The sequence below is a fragment of the Sylvia atricapilla genome, chromosome 25 (genome assembly GCF_009819655.1).
Source record: "Sylvia atricapilla isolate bSylAtr1 chromosome 25, bSylAtr1.pri, whole genome shotgun sequence".
Classification (NCBI taxonomy): Eukaryota; Metazoa; Chordata; class Aves; order Passeriformes; family Sylviidae; genus Sylvia; species Sylvia atricapilla.
The window spans coordinates 5,684,703-5,705,745 of NC_089164.1; the positions used below are offsets into that span (position 1 = coordinate 5,684,703).

The following is a 21,043-nucleotide window of genomic DNA, read 5'->3' on the forward strand; positions in this document are numbered from 1 at the left end:
CCTTAAAGCTCATCCTGTTCCACACCCTGCCATGGCAGGGACACCTTCCACTAGCCCATGTTGCTCCAGGTTCGGTCCAACCTGGCCTTGGACACTTCAAGGGATCCAGGAGCAGCCACAGCTTCTCTGGGCACCTTGTGCTAGGGCCTCACCACCCTTGCAGGGTACAATGCCTTCCCAATATCCCATCTAACCATCCCCTCTGGCAGTGGGAAGCCATTCCTCTTTGTCAAAGTCCCTCTCCATCTCTTGTTTTGTTGTACAGTTCATCATTAGCACGTCTCTTCCTTCCCTGTGCTGTATTTAAGTGCTACCAATCTCTTCCAGGTAAAAATAAATAAAATGGAAGAATGAGATCAGTCTGTTGTGTATCCTTAGACCTGAAAATTCTTTTGGGCTAGTTTGGAAGATGGGATCTGACCATGTGTGAATAAAGTTACCCTTTCATGGTGTATCTGCTTTGCCTTTCTTCCTAGTTCAAGTATCCATTCTTGTTGTTGCCTTTTGCTTGACTCCAGTTCTGGAATCATTCTAAAAGGATAAGGAGGATTGTAGGTCTTTCTCTTCATCCACCCACACATGCCAGGGATGTGTTTGCCTACAAACTGCAGTCCCCTATAGAGTGATCACAGACTGGACCTTTTGGATTTGGATAATTTCTAGAATTTTTTTTTCTAAACAGATGATTCAAATGATATGTGGGAGGATCAGGAAGAAGATGAGGATGAAGATGAAGGTTTAGCAGGACAGTTCTTATCAGATATTCTTTCCACAAACAAGTATGGTGAGTAACAGCTTGAAAGTCCTTCTTCAGTGCAATAATCAAGTCGGTGACATCCTAGTCAAAGTTTCCTTCCCTTGCCAGCAGTAAAAGGCTGCAGGCACCGGGAAGGAATTCTGCTCTGGAATTGTGAATAAGGACCTTCTGGAAAAGCCATGGCTTTGAGCAACATGGTGATTAAATTGTTGCATTATAAATAACATCACCTGGAAGTTTACATGCTGCACAGGCTTCACACCTGGGAGGTTCCTGCAGGTATTTCTTCTGAAGAGAAAATTGCTGCTCAAAGTTGTAGGTGTGACCTCAGCATGGCAGAGTCCTAGGGCTGGGTGAGCTTGTTTGTGGAGAGACCTTGAGGAGCAAGTGCTGCATAAAGAGATGAGAGGGTGCATTGTCTCTCATGTAGCCTCAGAACGAGAACCTGACAGGGAAACAGCAAGGGACACTGCTCACACTGGCTCAGAACTGGCAAAGTGTCACCCTCACAAGGGATTAAGATCTTCATTCACAGAATTCCCAAACATGCCTGTGAGTGTCCCCTGGGTGCTTGGCTCACCTTGTGTTCCTCAAGCCTCCACTGACCCTGGTTCTGGGCGTCAGTGGTTTCTATCACGTGACCTAAAGGAGCAAATATTCTGGATACAATTATCTTTTTCCCAGCAGTGCTGAAACTATTTACTTTTGGATCCTTGGGTTTCAGTCGCTTAATAGAAAACTTCCTGAGATAGTCCACTCTGTTTGATGTTAAAACCTGCTGATTTGCCTCTGACAGATGAAGATTACTATGAAGATGATGAAGAGGATGATCCAGATGCATTAAAGGACCCTCTTTACCAAATAGATCTCCAGGTGATGCTCTAGAATGAGGGGGTTTATCAGATTCCAATCATTCCCTATAAGCTTTAATTTTTAAATGTTGTACTTTAACAAATATGTAAGCACTGGAAACATCAGTTATTGATTGTCATCCAGAAGGCACTCTGTTAATTGAAATTACTTTGGAAAGAGCTGAGTGTCCCAAGAATTTATGCAGCTGTTTTTCCTTATCATTTCCTTATCATATGTAAAACATGGAAATGTGAATTAACAAAACTCTTTGAAGAGAGGGAGGTTAGACTTTTCTACTCATGAGCTTCACAGCTACTGGCAGAAGTCAGGAGTAGGCTGGAGAGTGAATATGAATTGCATACTCCGCTTGGAGATGCTCCCACCCAGTCAGCCCCTTTTGCTCCTGCTTTTCCCACCACCTGTAGCTGTTGATGGGCCCTTCCCTCTGCTCCCATCCTTTTCCCTCTGCTCCAGCCCTCCCCTCTGATTCCACTCCTCCTTTCTGTTCCCTTCAGTCCTGGGGATCTTTCTTGCTGCATGTTGAGATATGTCTCCTGACACGTGGAAGCAGCAGGATTTCCCAGGAGGGTGGTGCTGACAGGGTGTTTGTGTCCCTCCCAGGCCTATCTCACCGACTTCCTGTGCCAGTTTGCACAGCAGCCCTGCTATGCCATGTTCTCTGACCATCTCAACGACAACGAGAAGCGAGTGCTGCAGGCCATCGGGATATAGACCCACTCCAGAGACCACACCTCCCAGATCGGAACAAAAGGTTATTTTTGGCTAATTCCACGTTTTATGATTGGACATAAAACATTTTCCAGTGTCTGCCTGCCTTGTTCCAGGTCGACAATGGCCTCGTTGTTTTGAGCCTCATCTTAACACACATCAGCTAAGGGAAGGAATCCTGAGAAAGCAGCAAGGACATTGCACATTGGTATCACCACAGGAGCACTTTCATTTTCCACAGTAACTTTCCAGGAAGTTCTTAAAGATGAAAAATAATGTGTCCTTACTATTTTTAAAAGGAAACTGTCTCTACCTGTGAAGAGGCACTTTGAGTTTCCCACAGCACAGCTGGACAGAAAAAGGAGCCGGGTCACTTACGGATTGCTTGAGAAGTGGGAAGTTGTCCCTCTTGGCTGTTGTTCCTCCTCACAAAACACAGGGTAAATATCTTGATCCTACAACGTGACTTCTTTTATAGAACCACAGACTCTTTTCAGAGCTGCCTGGATGGGATGGAGCCAGTTCACAGGAGTTTGGAGGGGAAGCTGAGACAATGAACCTGAGTGCATATCTTCTTTCCTGGTGTGGACGGGGCTCTGTCGCTCACATCTCCCATGGGAGCTGTTCTTCACTAACACTTGTATGTGCACATGCTCAGAGGAAGCCACCACTTAAATTTCTGTTCCTGTGGCATGTGACTATGAAAGACTGGTTTTCTGGAACACAAGGAGCCACAGTTTTTAGGGGGGGGAAACCTGATTGTATTTAATATATTTGCTCCGTGACAGCCACTCTGAGCTCCTTTGCTTTTTTCACACTCCTGTGTGTATTTTTATAGAGTGGTAAAATAACATTTGCAAATTGATTTCCCCATAAGAACAGTGTGATGTATTTCACAACACCTCTCTGCCTTTGGTTCCCTTTTGGGGAAAATTAAATAAAACTATTAAAATGTACATTGGTATCCTTCTTATAAAACAGATTTAAAAGGAACTGACACTTGTTTCCTGAAGTCACTTTTTCAAGACGTATTTCTCCTTAGGACACATTCTGTATGTGCTGCCAGAGGATGTTTGGGTGTTCCATGGGAATAACCTGGACAGAAAGGGAATCCTGTGCTGTATCTGCTGCTTAAAACAAAAGGCTGAGCCATTACAGTTTCCTTTTAAGAAAGGCACTTGCTGTTACTTTCTGGAATAATTTGTTTTGACATTTTATCAAAACCTCCATAACCTGGAGTCCTTCTGTATCTCACTGGTCTCATATTGTGCCCAAGAATGGACAGAGCCAGGGGGGAGCTCCCCATCTCCTGCAGACTTCTCTGAGCCATTCTCAATTTTTTGTGTGCCTAACTAACTCTGTGAGAAGCAGAGTTTGAAACCTGATTTTTATGTGTCTATCAAGGTATAAGCTCTTCCCATGCCATTGACTCAGTGTCTTTATTCCCTGGGGATTCTCTGGTCTATAAGAATATCTAATAAACAGGCACACTGACCCTTCTGTCATACAGTCCAGTAGGAGTTTTGTTCTGAAGCCTTTGCCTCTCGGCTTTCACTGCAAGGGCCAACATGTTAAACTGTGCAGTGCAATTTTGAAAACCCACCAAGAAGCTGATGGCTGCAGTGATGTGTCCACAGGGCTGTTCCAGAAAGGTCAGGAGTGTCCTCAGATGAATTGGTCCCAGCTCTGGGAAGAGGCAGAACCAGCTTTTTTTGCCGTGTGTCAGCAGTGAAGGCTCAACCCCAGCCATCCAGACTTGGAGAAAAGTGGATGCTGAACATCTGGAAGCATCAGATGGTGGTGCTGGTCAGGGTGTCAGAGGAAACAGCACCTTGAAGGCTGGTTAGCCAGGGTCACAGAGGTGCTGGAGGGATTTGTGTGTGCTCCAGTGGGAGCTGGAGCTGGCATCCTCTGCCTCAGGGAGGGATTTAGCCAGGTTGGAGGATGAATTTAAACAAGACCGTGAAAAATGAGGCTGACATTAGTACAGACACTGAACTGAAATATCTAAGGGTATCTGTGTCAGTGTAAGTTCCAAAAGATGAATGGGTCAGTGCCATGTTCTTGCTGGAGCTCATCTCTGTTGGGTAAAAACCGCTTTGATTTGCAGTTATCAATGTTTTTTCAAGGCGTGTGAGAAGGGAGGGTTGGGGGGATAAAGTGCCACTGTCTCTACACAAAAAGATTCACTTACCTGAGTTTCCCACAGCACAGATGGACAGAAAAAGAGCACTGTGTCCCTTACGGATTGCTTGAGAAGTGGGAAGATTGTTCCTCTTGGCTGAACTGGTGCTCTGCACTCTCCTTCCTTCATCCTCAGCTGGGATGCAGCTACGCTGGCTGGGCGTGGTGCTGCTGCATGGCAGCTGGAGCTTGGGGCCAGCCTGAGGGGCAGGACTGGCACAGGGATGGTGTGCTTGTACAGCAACTATTGCCAGCACCATGTGCAATGTGCAGGGTGGTCTTGGCAAAAAATACTGACTCAAGCAATCCCTAGGAAGTGGCTGGATAGGATCTGAGAGAGTGCATGAGGCAGATGGTTTGAGGGACCTCAGCTGGTTCTCAAGACTTCGTTGCTTTTCTATTTAGCCACTGTCTTCTTTCTTAATATTCTGAAGGCTCCGCAATGTGTCTTTATACAAGGATTGTATAAAGGAACTGTGCCAAAAAACCTCTGACCCTTAACACAGCAATTGCTCAGGATGGAAACTGCTGGACTCTGTGAAGCAGTGTCTGAGGTCTGGTTTTGAGGTGCAGAACCACTTGTGTCGTCTGCTGTTGTGAAGAAACGAAATAAATAGTCATAGAGGTGACTGACACCGTGGTAGGAAACATAAACTAAGGGAAAGCAAAGGGTGGGTGAGCTGTGGGCGACTGCACAGCTGGGGGCACATGCCGCTGCTGCGTTGATGCCTGGCACACATCTCCCACTCAGGACTCGTCTGTGGGGATGAACTGGCCGTGTTTGCTCACTGACTGTCCTCCGGGGAGTAGCACAAAGCTCCGACCCCACGGACCATGTTTAATCAGCGAACCGCCCAGCTCGGACCCTGAAATGAGACTATGCATATTCATCAGTATTCTTCTTTTCTGGGAGTGGGGGTTTTTGAATTAACAAAGAAACTCTTGTAATGTAGAATCCCGCCTGGCTTTCCCGTCTTTACCCGGGAAACGCCGGTACCGGCTCAGCCCGGCGGGCTCGGCCCCCGCCCGGCCTCGAACGCGGCACCTGGAGCTCCGCCGAGGCGCTGGGGCCCGCCTCCCCTCTAGCGGTGCATGCTGGGGGCTGTAGTCCAGGGCTCGGCAGCTGCCAGCCCGGCGCCCGGGAGCGGCGCAGCCGGAAGTTGTGGTCTGACGGCGCGGCCGCAGGCGCACTGGAAGGCGGGCGCGCGGGGCACGCCGGGAGCTGTAGTCTACGGGGGTACGCGTGGGCCATGGCGGCGGCCGCGGCTCCGGCGGGCGGCGCGGGGCGCTCGAAGGTGGCCCCGAGCGTGGACTTCGACCACAGCTGCTCGGACAGCGTCGAGTACCTCACCCTCAACTTCGGGCCCTTCGAGACCGTGCACCGCTGGCGCCGCCTCCCACCCTGCGACGAGTTCGTGGGGGCCCGGTGAGCTGGGGAGCGGACGGGATGGTGGGAGGGGAGCTCCCGGCGCCGCTGACCTGTCCGTGCCGCCCACAGGCGCAGCAAACACACCGTGGTGGCTTATCGGGATGCGATCTACGTGTTCGGCGGGGACAATGGGTAAGGGCAGCCGGGAATGCGGGGAGCAGGGCCGAGGTTGGGGAGAGATGATGGATGTGAGGGGAGATGATGGATGTGAGGGGAGGTGGGTGTGAGGGGAGGTGGGTGTGGGAGGACAGACGTGTGAGTGGAGCAGGGCTGAGGGGCCGTGGCCGCCCCTCTCCGACCCCCGGCCCGGCTCACATACCTCTCCCGTCTCTTCCCGCAGGAAGACGATGCTGAACGATCTGCTGCGCTTCGACGTGAAGGACTGCTCGTGGTGCAGGTGGGCAGCGCGGCCTCTCGCTGTCCCTGGGGGCTGGCAGGGCCGGACACGCCGCGGCTTCCCTCATTAGCTCGGGCTGGGAGTAAAAGTTTGTGGCACTACCCGAGTACTCTAGAAGAAGTGTCACCTCCACCCAGCGCTGTCACAGCTGCTCCCTGCCAGCCTGCTGTGTGCTGGGCCGCCGGGGTTATAGATCCTGCCCGAGGGGAGGCCGGGCAGCCCAGCAAGGGAGAGGACCAGGGTCACCTCTGTTCCTGCAGACTGTGGGGGGGCAGGGGGACCAGGTGTGCTGCACCCCTCGGGCAAGGGAAGGTGCCAGGGGGGGCTCACACCTTTCTTATCTCCTTTGCTCTGCACTGGGCAGTCTGTCTTATCTCACCTGTGTCTCACTTTCTAGCTCTGCCAAATAGATGTCAGCAGCAGCATGTTTGTAACCATTTATACTATAGTACTGTTCCATAAAATCTTAGTGACATCAACAATCCGAAACCAATGAAACACTCAGGAGCAAAAGAATAACTTCTAACAGTTGTTTCTTTTCTGAGTCTGCACAGTAGCTCTGAGTGCCCAAAGCACGACCAGGATGTTTGACTGCTGCTCTTGTAACCTGTGCAGGGCTTTCACGACGGGGACGCCACCGGCACCACGGTACCACCACTCTGCCGTGGTCTACGGGAGCAGCATGTTTGTGTTTGGTAAGGCAGCAGGAGGTTGTGCTGTACTGGTGCTGTACTGGTTTGAAAAAAGAATGAGAGATCTTTAGGAAGTGTCAAAGATCTCATTCTGTAGCAAATCCAGTATTTTTCATGGCTAACTGTGATTTCAACTTCAGTTTGGAAATATTTCGCTGTTTTGTTTAAAGACAACTTGAAGCTCATTACTATAGTGTTATAAACAAGGTTGTAGATCCCGTGCTAATTTAAAAAATGGCCAATTGTTTATTGTAACAAAATGACTACTGGAGCAGCAAAAGGATTGGGCCAGTCCCTAATGCTTTACAACAAGCCAGAGAAACAAAATATGTACAGTACTCTATGGGCTCTTCCCCCTTTGGGAAACAGTATCCCTCAGGGAAAAGGCCTCCCTCAGTCCGTGCTCTGTCTTTACATCCTCTGTCCTCTTCTTGATTGGTGGATTCAGGATCCTTGGCGGGATTGGTTGTTCTCCAGAGTTCTGTTGGTCCTTAGCAGGAGCTCCTCTGGACTAATCATTCTTTCCTGCTTTTGAATCATCCCTCAGTTGTGTCCACCAGTCATGGCCCAGAGTGATGTTCTGATTTGGAGCCTTCTCTGGAGGAAGAAAGGTCCTCCCCCTTTCCCTTTTCTCACTCTCTCTTTCTCTCTCTCTGGCATCAGCGTTGTAAAATAGTCTAGCAATCCTTCAACTGAACTTCTTACACTCCTAACTATTCAGAACTTGAAGTGACAATTATACAAACTTTGCAACTACAACTATACAAAACTTGCAGTAACAACTACTACAACGTGAGGACTGGAAATGAAACTTATAAGATACATAAACATTTGTGACAAACCCATACAAAGTTACGAATGAAAAGGAAACTTATAAGATATTTATACCCTTAAAGCTAAAAAGGCCTAACTTTAAATATTTATGACAATAGTGATTCTTTAGGAGAAGGAGTGGAGGAGAAGTCTCCTTCTGTAGTAGTCCATTAACAAAACACTTTATGCAATCTAAAGTTTCTCCTAATGCAATGTCTGGGAGTGTGTGTGCTGCATTGCCTGGGAGTCTAATGGAATTCTTGTTGCCCAGGTGGTTATACTGGAGATATCTATTCCAATTCTAACCTGAAGAATAAAAACGACCTCTTTGAGTATAAGTTTGCAACTGGGCAGTGGACAGAGTGGAAGACTGAGGGAAGGTAAGAGCTGGTGTCATTTCCTCACGTTTTGGGGAAGTGAGGGTAGCTTGGCATCATTTCACATGGCACAGTCAGACCATGTAACAGTTAGGGTTGACGTTAGGGTTGCAGCATGTTTGCTGCTCTGCTTTCTCAACTAAAGTTTTTTGGTTCTACAGGAGTTTTTTTGAAAGGCCTCCATTCCAGAGGGCACTATAATGGAAATTTGTTCAAAATCCACTCTTCATGTTTCAGGTCCCTGACAGAAGGGATGGGAGCAACAGGAGTTGGGCTTTTTTCTGAATTGTTTCAGTTTCAAGGATAGCTTGGGATCAAATTGTCAATCCCTCATGAACATGGGTTCCTGAGATTCAGTGTTCCAAGGAAAAACAAAATCACTAACACATTGTTTCCTAAAGTTGACTTTGGATGTTTCTGACAGTGATTGTGATCCAACTATGGAGTGTTTTCTACAAGGGCCTGGACAGGATATGGGGGAATGGCTTCGTACTGACTGAGCAGGGTTAGATGGGATATTGGGAAGAAATTCTTGGCTGCGAGGGTGGTGAGGCCCTGGCACAAGTTGCCCAGAGAATCTGTGGCTGCCCCATCCCTGGAAGTGTCCAAGGCCAGGTTAGATGGGGCTTGGAGCCACCTGAGCTAGTGGAAGTTGTCCCTGCCCATGGCAGGGGATGGGACAAGATGGACTTTAAGGTCCTTTTCTACCCCAAACATTTCTGTTGACCACTCCCCAGTAAGGGTTATGTGGTGGTGTCTTTACCTGCAGTCCTGTACACAGCTGAAGTTTCTGAAATGCTGATTTCAGTGGAGAGAGGGGAGGGAACGTTTGTTATTGTGATTTGTGGAGAGGAATGAGGAATATACCATCCATTCTTGTGTTACTGTTGCTCACCTCTGATGAAAACGTTATATTTCAGAACAGAGATCATATCAGTAATTTCTCTTTCTGGCTAATTCTGGTAACTTGTGACATTTTGGAGTAATTCTTACTCAGTTTACAAACTCACATTTTGCTTGTTGTTCCCCAGAATTACAGTGTTCATGTGGCACAATGACCTCAGACAAGTGAACAGATGCCTTGTGGCATCACAGGTTTGTTTAACCTGGCTGATTTAGTTAAAACAACAAAGACTGTGGAAGAGAAGTCATAGGTTTAATTTTTCATTGAGGGCACTCCATCTTGGGAGCAACCCTGAATGATCCCAAATGAGTGTCCTGAGCTCTGTCCTGGTCTTATTTCTGTGTTTCATCTGCTTAGTCTGTGTGAATACATGTGAGATGTTCATAGCAAGAGTTGATTGCCACCTTGCTCTACCAGTGGGGCTATGAATTTTCCCATTATTTAACTACATTACACAAAATACTCTGGAGAGTGGTTGAGGCCTGGCAAGGAACTAGCTGGGATTTTTTTTTTCCCTGTCTGCATTATCAGCAAAACTAATACATGCCTTCAGAGGCTCACTCAGTGTTTGGAGGGTGCATGACAGAAGCAATTTTGTGTAGGGGACTTTCTTCTTCTTCTTACATGTGCATTTTAGCTCTTAGATCCTTCTGCAGCCCCTTTGCAGCTGCAGAGGAAAGATTATTGTCTGCATTTTCTTCCTTGCAGGCTGCCAGTGGCCAGGTCAGCTCACGGCGCCACAGTGTACAGTGACAAGCTGTGGATCTTTGCTGGATACGATGGCAACGCACGGTATGGGGCAGTATCACCCTCTCCTTGACTGCTTTTGTGAAATCCCAGCCCCTCACTTTCCACCTTTGTAGAGACATTTCCATATTCCAAGAGATTTAAACACTCAGCTGGAGTTTTGCAAACCCAATCTGTTGTTGAGCATTGCAGTTTTGTAATTCACTGGTTCTTGTTCAAATAAGTATGTGCTTAAAGCCTAAAGATCTGGTTACTCAGAGTGGTTGTGGATGTGTAATTTGACAGCGTGCTTGGTTGTAAGGGAGCAAAATGATCTTTGGAATTTGGCATATGCACATTTCTTGAAAGATCCCTGTCACAGACCAGCTGATGTTGCTGAAGACTTAGAGAACAAGGCCTGGATTTGCTATGAAAGCATCTGACAGAACTAAGAGCAACATGCCAGTTTTTTCTCAGAAGTCTCTGGAAATATGTAATATTTAGGTTGAAGGGAGGTGGAGTTTTGTATGGGGAAAGACTGGAAAGGAGTGATGCTGAGATATTAGAGCCTGGTGGTTTGTCTCACAGTAGCTCCTTGCATTTGCTGTTGGTCTGTCAGGGAACAGTCAATTCTGGACATGTCATTTTTTTTTTCTGTTGTGATGAACTTGAGGAGTAATTTATGTTGATGTACAATATTTGCATCACGAGAGCTCACAGAGATTGTCACAAATCATGAGCTGGATTGCCTCTTCTTCCGAGGAGAATCTTAAGAAAAGTGTCCAGCTCCACAAAGTGTCCAGGAGAACTGCTGATAATTGGGAAAACAGATGGGATGTCTTTGTTATTTCTGGAGGAGGAATTGGTATAAGATGCACGACTCTGTGGGATTGTTTGCTGCCAGCTTAGGGAGTCCCCCAGGGCCTTGGGTAGCTCTAAGGAAGGAGTGGGTGAGAGAAGCTGTCTTATTTATGTTAAATATGTCTGATCATGTTAAAAAATGTCTTTTTATGGAACTTGAGCCTCCAGGCAGATTTGAACAAAGGAAACATCTGTAGTTACTGTGAGTAAGTTGTTCTGGGAACCACACAGTCAGAGGTATGTCAGGTTACTTGCTTCATCCTCCTTTCTGTATTTAATGAAGGATTCAGCCGTTAAATAATTGTTGTGGTCAGTCTCAGAAGTTAACAGGGATGAGCAGAAGGAGCAGGATAATAAGGGGTATTTTGTAAAAATCCTGGAGATTAAATAGCTCAAATCCTTAAGCTCCAGACTGAATTACTGTATGTAGCTGTTAACTGCAGTGTACTTGTAACTAGAAAGATGCTGAAGCAAGCTGAGGTGGGGCTGTAAAATTTAGGTATAGGACAAAGGGATTCTAGTAATTATTTTTCTGTCAGTGGAAGTAGGAGATTCTTCCTGTGCAGAAGGAATGTTGAAATAGGATGAATTTCTGTCCTTTCAACACTATTACAAAAAAATGAACAGGTTGAAATGAAGCATTTTTTTTGTTATGGCACAGATTAAATGACATGTGGACAATAGGCCTGCAGGACAGAGAGCTGACCTGCTGGGAAGAGGTAAGAAGCTTTAATTTCAACTAACACATAAAATTCTCTTTTATGGTTTTAATGTACAGTTATTAAAATTCCCCATTCTAGACTGCACTGCTCTTTCTTCAGAATGTGTTTTTGACCCACAGTGAAAAGAAACTGTTTAAATTTTATTTGGTTTGGTTATTTGGAAAACCAAGTGTGTATGAAAGGGTGATTTTTTTGCTTGTGAATCTATGAACTGGACTTGGACTTCCCACGGGGGATTTGCTGTTGCCCCTTGTGGAAGGGACTGCATTCTTCTGACCGCTGCATTCCCACTCAGACCACTCACACAGACTGGGAGCTTTGCTGGCCAGCTGACCAAAGTCCTGGTGCTTACAGTACTGGGAGCTTTAAAAACGTGGCCTCCCAGCCTTTTTATCCAGGGAAAATGAGACACGTAAGCACAGCAGGAGTTGATTACCTGTCTCCAGCTTTACAGGGCCCATGCCATGTGCTCACCCTGGCTGTACCTGTGTCCTGTGGCCCTGCAGTGTACTCAGCATGTGGAGTTGTGCACTGTAACAATACATTTCTGATTTTGAACTTGATTACCTTTCAGATTGAACAAAGTGGTGAGATTCCTCCTTCCTGCTGTAATTTTCCTGTGGCAGTTTGCAAAGACAAGATGTTTGTTTTCTCTGGCCAGAGTGGAGCAAAGATTACCAATAATCTCTTCCAGTTTGAATTCAAGGAAAAGATGTAAGTGTAGACAGTTTAGTCGTGCAAAACCCACATAATCCTTGACTGCCTGAGTTGCGAAATGTAATAGCGACGGGTGTTGAGGGAGAATGCTGTGTCTCCTGGTGACAAAGGATAGAGTTAGAAAATTGAAAAGAATTGTAAAAAACCACCGTGTTTCCTGTCCCAGCTGGACACGGATCCCCACGGAGCACCTGCTGCGGGGCTCTCCGCCCCCTCCCCAGCGGCGCTACGGGCACACCATGGTGGCCTTCGACCGGCACCTCTACGTGTTCGGGGGGGCTGCAGACAACACCCTGCCCAACGAGCTCCACTGCTACGACGTGGACTCCCAGACCTGGGAGGTCATCCAGCCCAGCCCAGACAGTGAGGTAAAACCTTCAGCTCGCGGTTTTTTCCTTTATGCTCTTTTTTGACTCATTTTTGCCATGGAAACTTTTTGACAAAAGCGTTGGCGTTTAGCTAAATAGTAACAACTCCTTCTCACTGGTGGTTAATCAGCTCAAATATTGTGGGTAGCAGTCCTTAAAAATTAGTCAGTGTTGACACATCTAAGACTTCACTTAACACATTTTAAAGAAATACTATGAAACACTGATATGTGTTATGAGTCAATCATTTGTTCAGTGGAAAGCTGAACAGTGAGCTCAGTGTGTACCAGTGGTTCGTAGGTTGGCTGTGTGATCCACTTAAACAGAATTCAAAACTAGACGAGATTTGATTTGTCACTGTAATGCCCATGTGCATTAAATCTTATAAATTCTGATTATACATTGATGTGTGGCTGGTTAGAAGTAATATGGATGCTCAGAAAGGGCTGTTTTAACATACTTGCATTAGTAAGTGATATGAATTTTAAAATGTCTGTTTTTACACAGGCACCAAAAGGCTGTAGACCACGAAGAAAACACTCCAAATGAGACAATATTAAAAAAAAAAGAAAGATTAACATATTAATCTGTTTCTCTTGCTACTCATGCAAGCCAGTGATTGCGTGATAAAATGTTTGTTTTTTCTCATAGCACGCTCACAAATCCTGTCTTGGATCAGCTTGTATTCCAGGTGGAAGTGCCACAGGCTCAGCTGGTTTCAGTGCATATTTCAGGTCATGTAGGTGAGGGTTGTTTCATCCCAGAATGCACAAGTAGTTGTTCCCTGAAGCCCCTACCAGTGTGTGTACTTCCTGGCTTTGGAGCATCAGCATTGTGTTTATTAATGTGAGTAGATTTTACCTTAAGCCACATTAAGGTACTGCAGCTGATGTCAGTGGGTTTAGGGTGTGAGCTGCTCTGCAGATGGAGATGCTCCGTGTGTGTGTGTGTGTTGTGCACAAACTGCACAGCCTGAAGTTACACTTCAGACAGCTGAGTGTTGCAGGAATTAGGATCAGGTGCAGAGTTACTGATTTAGCCAGCACAGGTGTGACAGGGCTCACCCCCCAAGAGCTGTGGGGGGTGTTTGGCGTGTTTATGTGTTTGCAGACATGTCACAGTGTTGGATGAGCTGGAGAATCCCACACACACACACTGCTCAAAATTAACCATGCTCATGGGCCTTGTTGGGAACTGTTATTTGACCAAAGTATTTCGCAGCAGCCTATTTAAAAAACTTTGTTTTAAGAAGCTGATTTATTGTCACATGAAATTAATAAAGCTGCTTCAACTTTCTAAAGCCTTCTAAAGCCACAGTTGCCTTCAAGACTATCAGTCCTGTTCTGTTCCTGCCAGTGTTAGATGTGTGAGGCTTCAACAGGTTCTGTAGGACACAACTGCTTATCATTTCCAGGAGCAGAGCTGCTCCTGGCAGTGTTGTAAACCACCATTATTTCCTGAGTTGTCTGCTGCTAAATTTCATTTCAGATTTCAAAGCTCTTTTCTTCTTCTGTCTGTAATGCCAGGCAGAGGTCTGTTGCTTGTGTTGTATTTTGCAGTTTCTTTCTCTGGTACAGCATCTAGAGACTGATTTGGTAGAAATGGGAGGTGAAACTGGTGCTGTTGAAACACGTGATAGTAAATTTTCTTAAAAGACTGATTAACTGCAAAACCTGAAAGACTTTTGGTGTTTCAAGTAAGTTTTAAATTATTTTGTGTCTTCTGGAGTCATAACTAGGTATTTTCTCAGAAACATTTTCCTAAAGTTTCCATGAGCTTTTGGCAAAGACTTCTAAAGGTAACAATGAATCTCTAATACCATCCTGTTCGCTGGACACTCTAAACTTGGATTTTCCTTTTTTTATCCATGTCTGTGAACAAAATTATTCGTGTTAATTTGAAACAAAATAGAAGTCGGTAAGTGCAATGCTGTCTCAGCACTTGAGGGTTTGTGCTGTATGTGAAGTGATAGTGACCTCTGTTATTGTGCAGCAGAATGAACCTACTGTGACTTTCAGAGTTGGGTTTTTTCCTTTCCAATGGATGTATTGTACAGTTTACCTTTTGCTTGCTCTGTATTGTGTGGTATGATCTGAAAAATGCTCCATTACAACTTTGCTCCACTGCACTATAGCAGGGTTACTTTCTTACTTATGGTCATGTGATGCATAATTCTTTCTTCTTTTGGATGTTTAGCATGGAATGGGTAAAGCCTCTGGAGTTCAAAATAAGGTTTGGTGCTGATTAAGGTATTAATTCAGTGGTGATTTTTACAGTGCTTTGCAAAAGAGAGAAGAGATCACTTACACTGAAGGGGAGTAATAACTGCCATTCCAGTCTTGTTCTCTTAACTTAGGCCACCCTGAGGAGCTTTCCAGGGTGATCAGGGATTTGGACTTTTCTGACCTATTTGTGCCAGTAGCAGGAATAGGCTGTCAAGTGGAAATTGTATTTCCTCTGCTACCCCATTATGGGCAATGCAGAAGGTGACAAGTCACACAAAGCTGAAGAATCTCGGGGTTGTTATCTGGAAAAGGTGGCACAATTTGAGCATTAATCACAGCAAAGCAGAGTGAGTTCTAGGAAGGTCCTAGAGGTGCAGACAGCATTTGTGTGTCAGCTGCTGCAGGTGCCCTGAGACAGTCTGGCATTTTCTGCATTTTGAATAAACAGGTAGAACAAACCTGGGAATAGATCTGGCAATGGACCTGTTGTAGTTCTCTGCCCAGGGTGCTCAGAATTCTTGGTAGCTCCTTGCTGTGGGATGGAGGGTGGGAAATAGCTTAATGAGTAGAAGAGGGCAAATTGAGATGGAACAGGGCAGTACTTCAAAAATAAACCAGGAGCTGCCATTTTATGCTTTAGGATGTCTCCAGAATGAATAATAGGACATCCTTGCTGTGCTACACAATTGCAGTCTGTAGCTCCTCAAACCTATATATAATACATGTACATATATATTGTACAGAGCGCACAGAGCTGTTCCCCATCTTTGCTGTGAGATGATCTTCACAGCTAGGGGTTCTTCTTTCCTAAGGCAGCCACAGGTATATCTTGTCTGAGTCCTTGTCTGCCTGCATAACACTCCCAAAGCTTCCTGGCATGCTGGATTTTCTTTACACAGGGCTACTGAAGGATTTCAAAAGCAAGAAATAGATTTTTTTGTTTGCCTCAGGTTTTTCTATTGAACTTAAAATATCCTTGCTTTCTGAAGAAGGTTGGAGCAGCATAAGGGATCAGCAGGCAGTAAAAGGAAAAATTCCCCATATTGCACAGTTGACAGAGGTGTGCACATGGCAGTCATGGCTTGTGCTACAGAGTGGAGTGTTCTGCAGGGAATTACAGGAGCTCTGGCAGGGAGCACAGCCAGTTGTGGACACAGACCCACAGAATCCAAGGTGATGTTTGGAGCAGCCACTGCCTCATATAGGCAAGGGTGTTTTGTCAGGAAGAAGAAAATTCTCCTTCCCCACAGTTCCATCATCTCCCTGTGGCTGCAGGGATTGGCGAGTCGTCCATCTCTCCTGAAGTTATGAGGGAAATCTCTAAAACTTGTTCTGGGAAACGTTTCAGTCTCAAAATTAGGGCTTTCAAAGCCAAGAGTAATAAAAATCTCCAATTTTCAAAGTTCTTAATTTTTCATTTAGTAAGCCAAAAGGGAGGTTAATGTGCTGGTAACCTTCTTGGGCTTACCCGGCTACTCAGTTTCGGAGGTTTTCAGACAGATTACAGTGACATGGTTTGTAGGCAGCTGAGGAAGATTAAAAGGACTTAGTCATCCTCGTGAGGATGAGTCTGCCCCAGTCTCCTTTTGCAGAAATCAGTTACACCCCTTGAGGTATCTTCAGGCAAGAGAAATGTGTTACTGTGTGCACAATGCCCTGAATTCCTGCAGTGAGCCCCCTAACAAGATCTGCCTCACACGTGGGCTGTGTAGTTGTCAAGGTATGGTGCTCTACTGGGAGAGATAAAACTGAGCATTTCACAATCCAGAGGGAGGACTGATACTTCTGAGGTTTATAAATAATTGTTGTGTTCAGGCTTGCATCCTTTTTAAAAAACCTTTTTAAAAAATGTAGAGGCTTCATACCAGTGCCCTTTGCAGCTCAATGAGCTGGAGAGAGACATCTTGAAAATGTTTGTTTTTATAGGAATCTGCACATCACAGTACCTGTAGCTAACACTATTGTACAGCTCCACTTCTGCTTGTCAATTCTATGTTCATATCCTTTCTGAGGGGTGCTCATTATTGCATCCTTTTACAATATTCTTCTCAGAGGAAGTAAAATGCAAATGATGTGGATGATAGGCAGAAGGAATATTTCTGTAACTCACTCACTGGTAAGGAATTGTAACAACACAGATTTAACGTGACCTGCATTAAGGTGGTACAAAATTGAGTAACAGAAGGACTTGAAATATGCTTTTTGAATGAGGAGCAGTTGCTCTGGATAAACTTATGCCACCAACCTTGAAAGACAACAGAATCACAGCTTTCCTCCAATATTTACTAATTGTCCAGAATTTTGCCAATTACTGATTACAATAACAGTCCAGTCAAGGATTTTGATTTCTTCTTAAGGTGCATGCCGTCCGTGTTTCAGTTTGGCTGTAGGATACATTTATGAGCAGAGTGTGTGGTCTGAGCTTCATGGTTTCCCTTACGGCATCCCTGGAACAGTGACTTAAATTCCCAGCTCTTGTGGGGAGCTGAGAGAGCTCCTGGTGGTCTGAAATGGCTGGAAGTGCTGTGATATTCTTGGTTCTAGAAGCTGACACAGTGTAATGTCATTAAGTAACATAAATACATGATCCTTGTGTTTATTAGTTAGATCGTCAAATATAACGTCTCTCCATGTTATGTTCACAAACCAGGGAGGTTGTTCAGAGAAGAATGATTGAACATGGGAAGCCCAGTCACTAACTGTGAAGTGAAATCTCTTTTAGGTGTAGGAAATTAAATCTTCCCTGGCTTACCTGGGGAACAGAGGGTTTTTAATCTATCAGTGAAGGATAAAACAAGATCCAGGCACTTCAAGTTGAAACTAGACATAGCCAGACTGAAAAAAAAGGGAAAACAAATGTTTACGAATTGTGAAGAATTAGAGTAATTATTTATTGAAACATTTTATCAGATTGTTTTTAAGTCTTCGTTACACTTAAACTAGGATTCGATATTTTCTAAAACAAAAGTTTTCCTCAGGGCAAGTCTAAATTTCAGTACCTCTTCACAGAGGTTTGGTAGGTTGGTTTATTCAGGAAGTTAGATTAAGAACCCAGAAGTACTATTATGGTTATTGGATTTTTGAATGCACACCACATACCAAGAGAAGCAAATGGCTGGTCACTGAATTTCTGTCAGCTATTGTCAGATTTCAATATATGATCTTTTGTGATGCATTCATTTGATTTGGCTGGAGTTTGGCTTTTTCTTCAAACGGCTTTCTTTTCTCTGATGAATTGTACATGAACATTGCTCTTTAAATTTGCAACTGATATATACTAAAACAATTTTAAAGCTGTAATTTATTACAGCTGTAAATAAATTACAGACGGCCTCATACCCTGACCTTTGTGGTTATGCGACCATATGCTTGGATGTCACTGTTAATGAGTTTACCTTCCTGTTTTCATTCTGTGTTCTCCAGTGAATGCCAAATGGAAGAATCTTATCCTCAGTGTAGAGCCCAATTGCAAAGGATGTCTCTGTTGCATTCCCTGTCACTTACCATAAACAGAGCTGATATTGAAACAAGCTTTCCTCATTATGACTTTGCTTCTGTATGTGGTGATTTAACCCAGAACTTCCCTATGTCCTGGGCTGATCCTCCAGCGTGGGCAGCAGGGCAGGGAGGGGGAGATTCTGCCCCTGTGTCCCACTCAGGTGAGACCCCACCTGCAGAGCTGCCTCCAGCCCTGGGGTTCCAGCACAGGGAGGATGTGGAACTGCTGGAGTGAGTTCAGAGGAGGCCTGGAGCCCCTCTGCTCTGGAGCCAGGCTGGGAGAGCTGGGGGTGTTCACTAGGAGAAGAGAAAGCTCTGAGGAGACCTTGGACACCCCTCCAGTGCCTAAAGGGTCTCCAAGAGAGCTGGAGAAGAACTTTGGACAAAGGCCCACAGGGACAGGACAAGGAGGGGATGGCTTCCCACTGTCAGAGGGTGGGGCTGGTTGGGATATTGGGAAGGAATTCTTGGCTGTGAGGGTGGGGAGGCCCTGGCACAGGTTGCCCAGAGAAGCTGTGGCTGCCCCATCCCTGGAAGTGTCCAAGGCCAGGTCAGATGGGGCTTGGAGCAACCTGGACTCGTGAGTGGTGTCCCTGCCATACAGGAATTGGAACAAGATGATCTTTAAGGTCCCTTCCCACCCAAACCATCCTGTGATTCTGTGACTTATCCTAAGTTGTAGGGTTTTACATCAGGGTCTTGAACTTTCTATCTTCTGCCTCAATTCCTGACAGTCTCTTTCTGTATTAACGGCTCCATTTGAGGAAGTGGTGCTTACGGAGGTGATCGTCTGCTTTTCATCATTGTTAAGCTCCGATAGATCCATTTATGTTGACAATATAGTTACAGCATTCTCAATAAATAAACTGCAAAATATATTTGGCTTTCTGACATTAGTGTGTTGTTGAAGGTTCCATGAGATGTTTTGAGAAGTCTGCCAGTGGAAATCTTTTTTTTTTCTCTCAGGAACAAAATAAGTATTGTTGACTCTGTCTGGAGCAAAGGAATAGGAATAGCCTTTGAAGAGGTTCATTCTGTGTGTCTGTGATAGAGCTTTTATTCCCTGTTTTCTTGTCTGTACCATCAGAGGGGAAATGTAAAAGCTAAATTTCCATCTTAGATGTAAATTAAATTTCTATTTTAATAAGAGCACAGCTGAGCTTCCAGCCCTGCAGTATTGTTAAAGAAGAGGAGGAAGTCTTAGAATCACAAAAGCAGTTAGGTTGGAAGGACTTCCAAGGTTTTGAATCCAATACACTCAGAGCAGGTCTGATTTAGGCAGGCTGCTCCATTCCATTCCATTCCGTTCCGTTCCATTCCGTTCCATTCCAGTGTGTCTCTAGGGTTAGAGATCCAGCAGCTTCTCCTGGTTTCCATCCAGTGTTTGTCCACTATCATGATCAAAGACATTTTCCTTTCACACTGAGAAAGAACTTCCTGTGCTGACTTGAGTCTGTTGGCTCCTCTCATCCCATGGGGCACCTCTCTGAAGAGCAGCTCTGACTTCTCTGCAGGAAGGGGCCTCCTTTGCCTTCTTTTCTCTCTGCATCCTGTGCTCCAGCCCTCCATCATAACCTTGATGTTGGTGTCACTTCACTGGACTTATGTAGGTCAATGCCTTTCTGTGCTAGGGATCCCAGAACTGGGCAGAATGCTTCAGCTGGGGACTTGAAAATAGTGAGTAGGGGAGGGCAAGTCCCTTCCCTGAGCCCGCTGGCACAGCTCAGGGGCTGCTGGCCACGGTGCCAGAGGATGCTGTTGAACCCTCTGTAGCTCCCTGTCTACCACATCTGTGTTCTACAGAGCTGTGTTCTGGACAGCCAGGCCCAGTCCTGTATCATTGCAAGGAATGACTGTACAAAGGCCAGGACTTGGCAGAACTTCCTGAGGTGCCCACGGCCCATTTTCCAGCCTGGCTCAGTCCATTGGAATATCAGCCTCCAGCATTTAAACTGCTCCAGACAATTTGCTATCAAGCATTGACTTGCTGAGAATGCAGTGCTCTCCTATAACCCATGAAGTGTTTTGATAGGGGATAGATAGATACAGGTTAGTCAGGAAAAATTTGCCCTTGGTAAATCTTTGCTGACTGATACCAGTCACTTCCTTCATGTGGTAGAAGTAGCTTTCAGGATGATTTTCTCCATAACTTTCTTGGGATAGTAATGCAGTTGCCTGGCTCATGGCTAGCTGTATTCCCAAAGTTCATACCAGGCCAGACTTTTTTAATTAATAGGGACTTTTTGGGTTATAAACAGCACTTTGGTTATTCTTGGGTACCTGCAGTGATAAACTGGATGACTCCATTGCCATAATCTGAGAGGAATGACAGCCTAAGGAAAGGCTCAGTTAAGGAACAACAGCCTATGGAAAGGCTCAGTAAAATCCTTGAGCATTTGCCTGCTTCTCTTAATTCGTAGAGCTGCATGTCTTGAAGTTCATTCTAACATGTGTCTGTTCCAATTTTGCCTGAAAGCAGAGATTGTCTGCACTCAGCATGGGAAAACATTTTAAATCCTTAAACCTCCTTGAACCTAAGGACTATCCAAAGCTCTGTCTGTCCATCTGTTTGAATTTGATGCTGTTGCCTGGTGTAACAGTGTGGAAACATCTCGGGTATCAACAGCTCCCAATCTCCCAGTAGTGACAGCTCATTTGGACCTGCAGCTTATGGTTTTCTTCCAGTTTCAGAGAAAAATAGATACTTTTTTAACCTTTTATTTTATGTTGGTTCACCAGGTTGGTTTGTTGATGGCTTTAGGTCTTTTTATTTCTTTTTGGCTTTGAGCTTT

The 21,043-nt window shown here is 45.3% G+C and overlaps 2 protein-coding genes across 2 annotated transcripts in view; both read left to right on the top strand.

Annotated features, from left to right (window-relative positions):
* IPO9 (importin 9) overlaps positions 1-3,085 on the top strand; it is a 40,096-nt gene extending 37,011 nt beyond the window's left edge. The window contains exons 22-24 of the mRNA XM_066335872.1: positions 683-784; positions 1,554-1,630; positions 2,231-3,085. Coding sequence (XP_066191969.1) covers positions 683-784; positions 1,554-1,630; positions 2,231-2,341 — 290 coding nt within the window. The 3' untranslated portion in view covers positions 2,342-3,085. The remainder of the gene's footprint in view (positions 1-682; positions 785-1,553; positions 1,631-2,230) is intronic.
* Positions 3,086-5,712: 2,627 nt separating this feature from the next.
* The window catches only part of LZTR1 (leucine zipper like post translational regulator 1), a 35,797-nt gene continuing 20,466 nt past the window's right edge, over positions 5,713-21,043 (top strand). Inside the window, exons 1-9 of the mRNA XM_066335903.1 lie at positions 5,713-5,948; positions 6,021-6,083; positions 6,292-6,348; positions 6,964-7,043; positions 8,125-8,233; positions 9,843-9,926; positions 11,383-11,440; positions 12,018-12,157; positions 12,327-12,528. Coding sequence (XP_066192000.1) covers positions 5,773-5,948; positions 6,021-6,083; positions 6,292-6,348; positions 6,964-7,043; positions 8,125-8,233; positions 9,843-9,926; positions 11,383-11,440; positions 12,018-12,157; positions 12,327-12,528 — 969 coding nt within the window. The 5' untranslated portion in view covers positions 5,713-5,772. The remainder of the gene's footprint in view (positions 5,949-6,020; positions 6,084-6,291; positions 6,349-6,963; positions 7,044-8,124; positions 8,234-9,842; positions 9,927-11,382; positions 11,441-12,017; positions 12,158-12,326; positions 12,529-21,043) is intronic.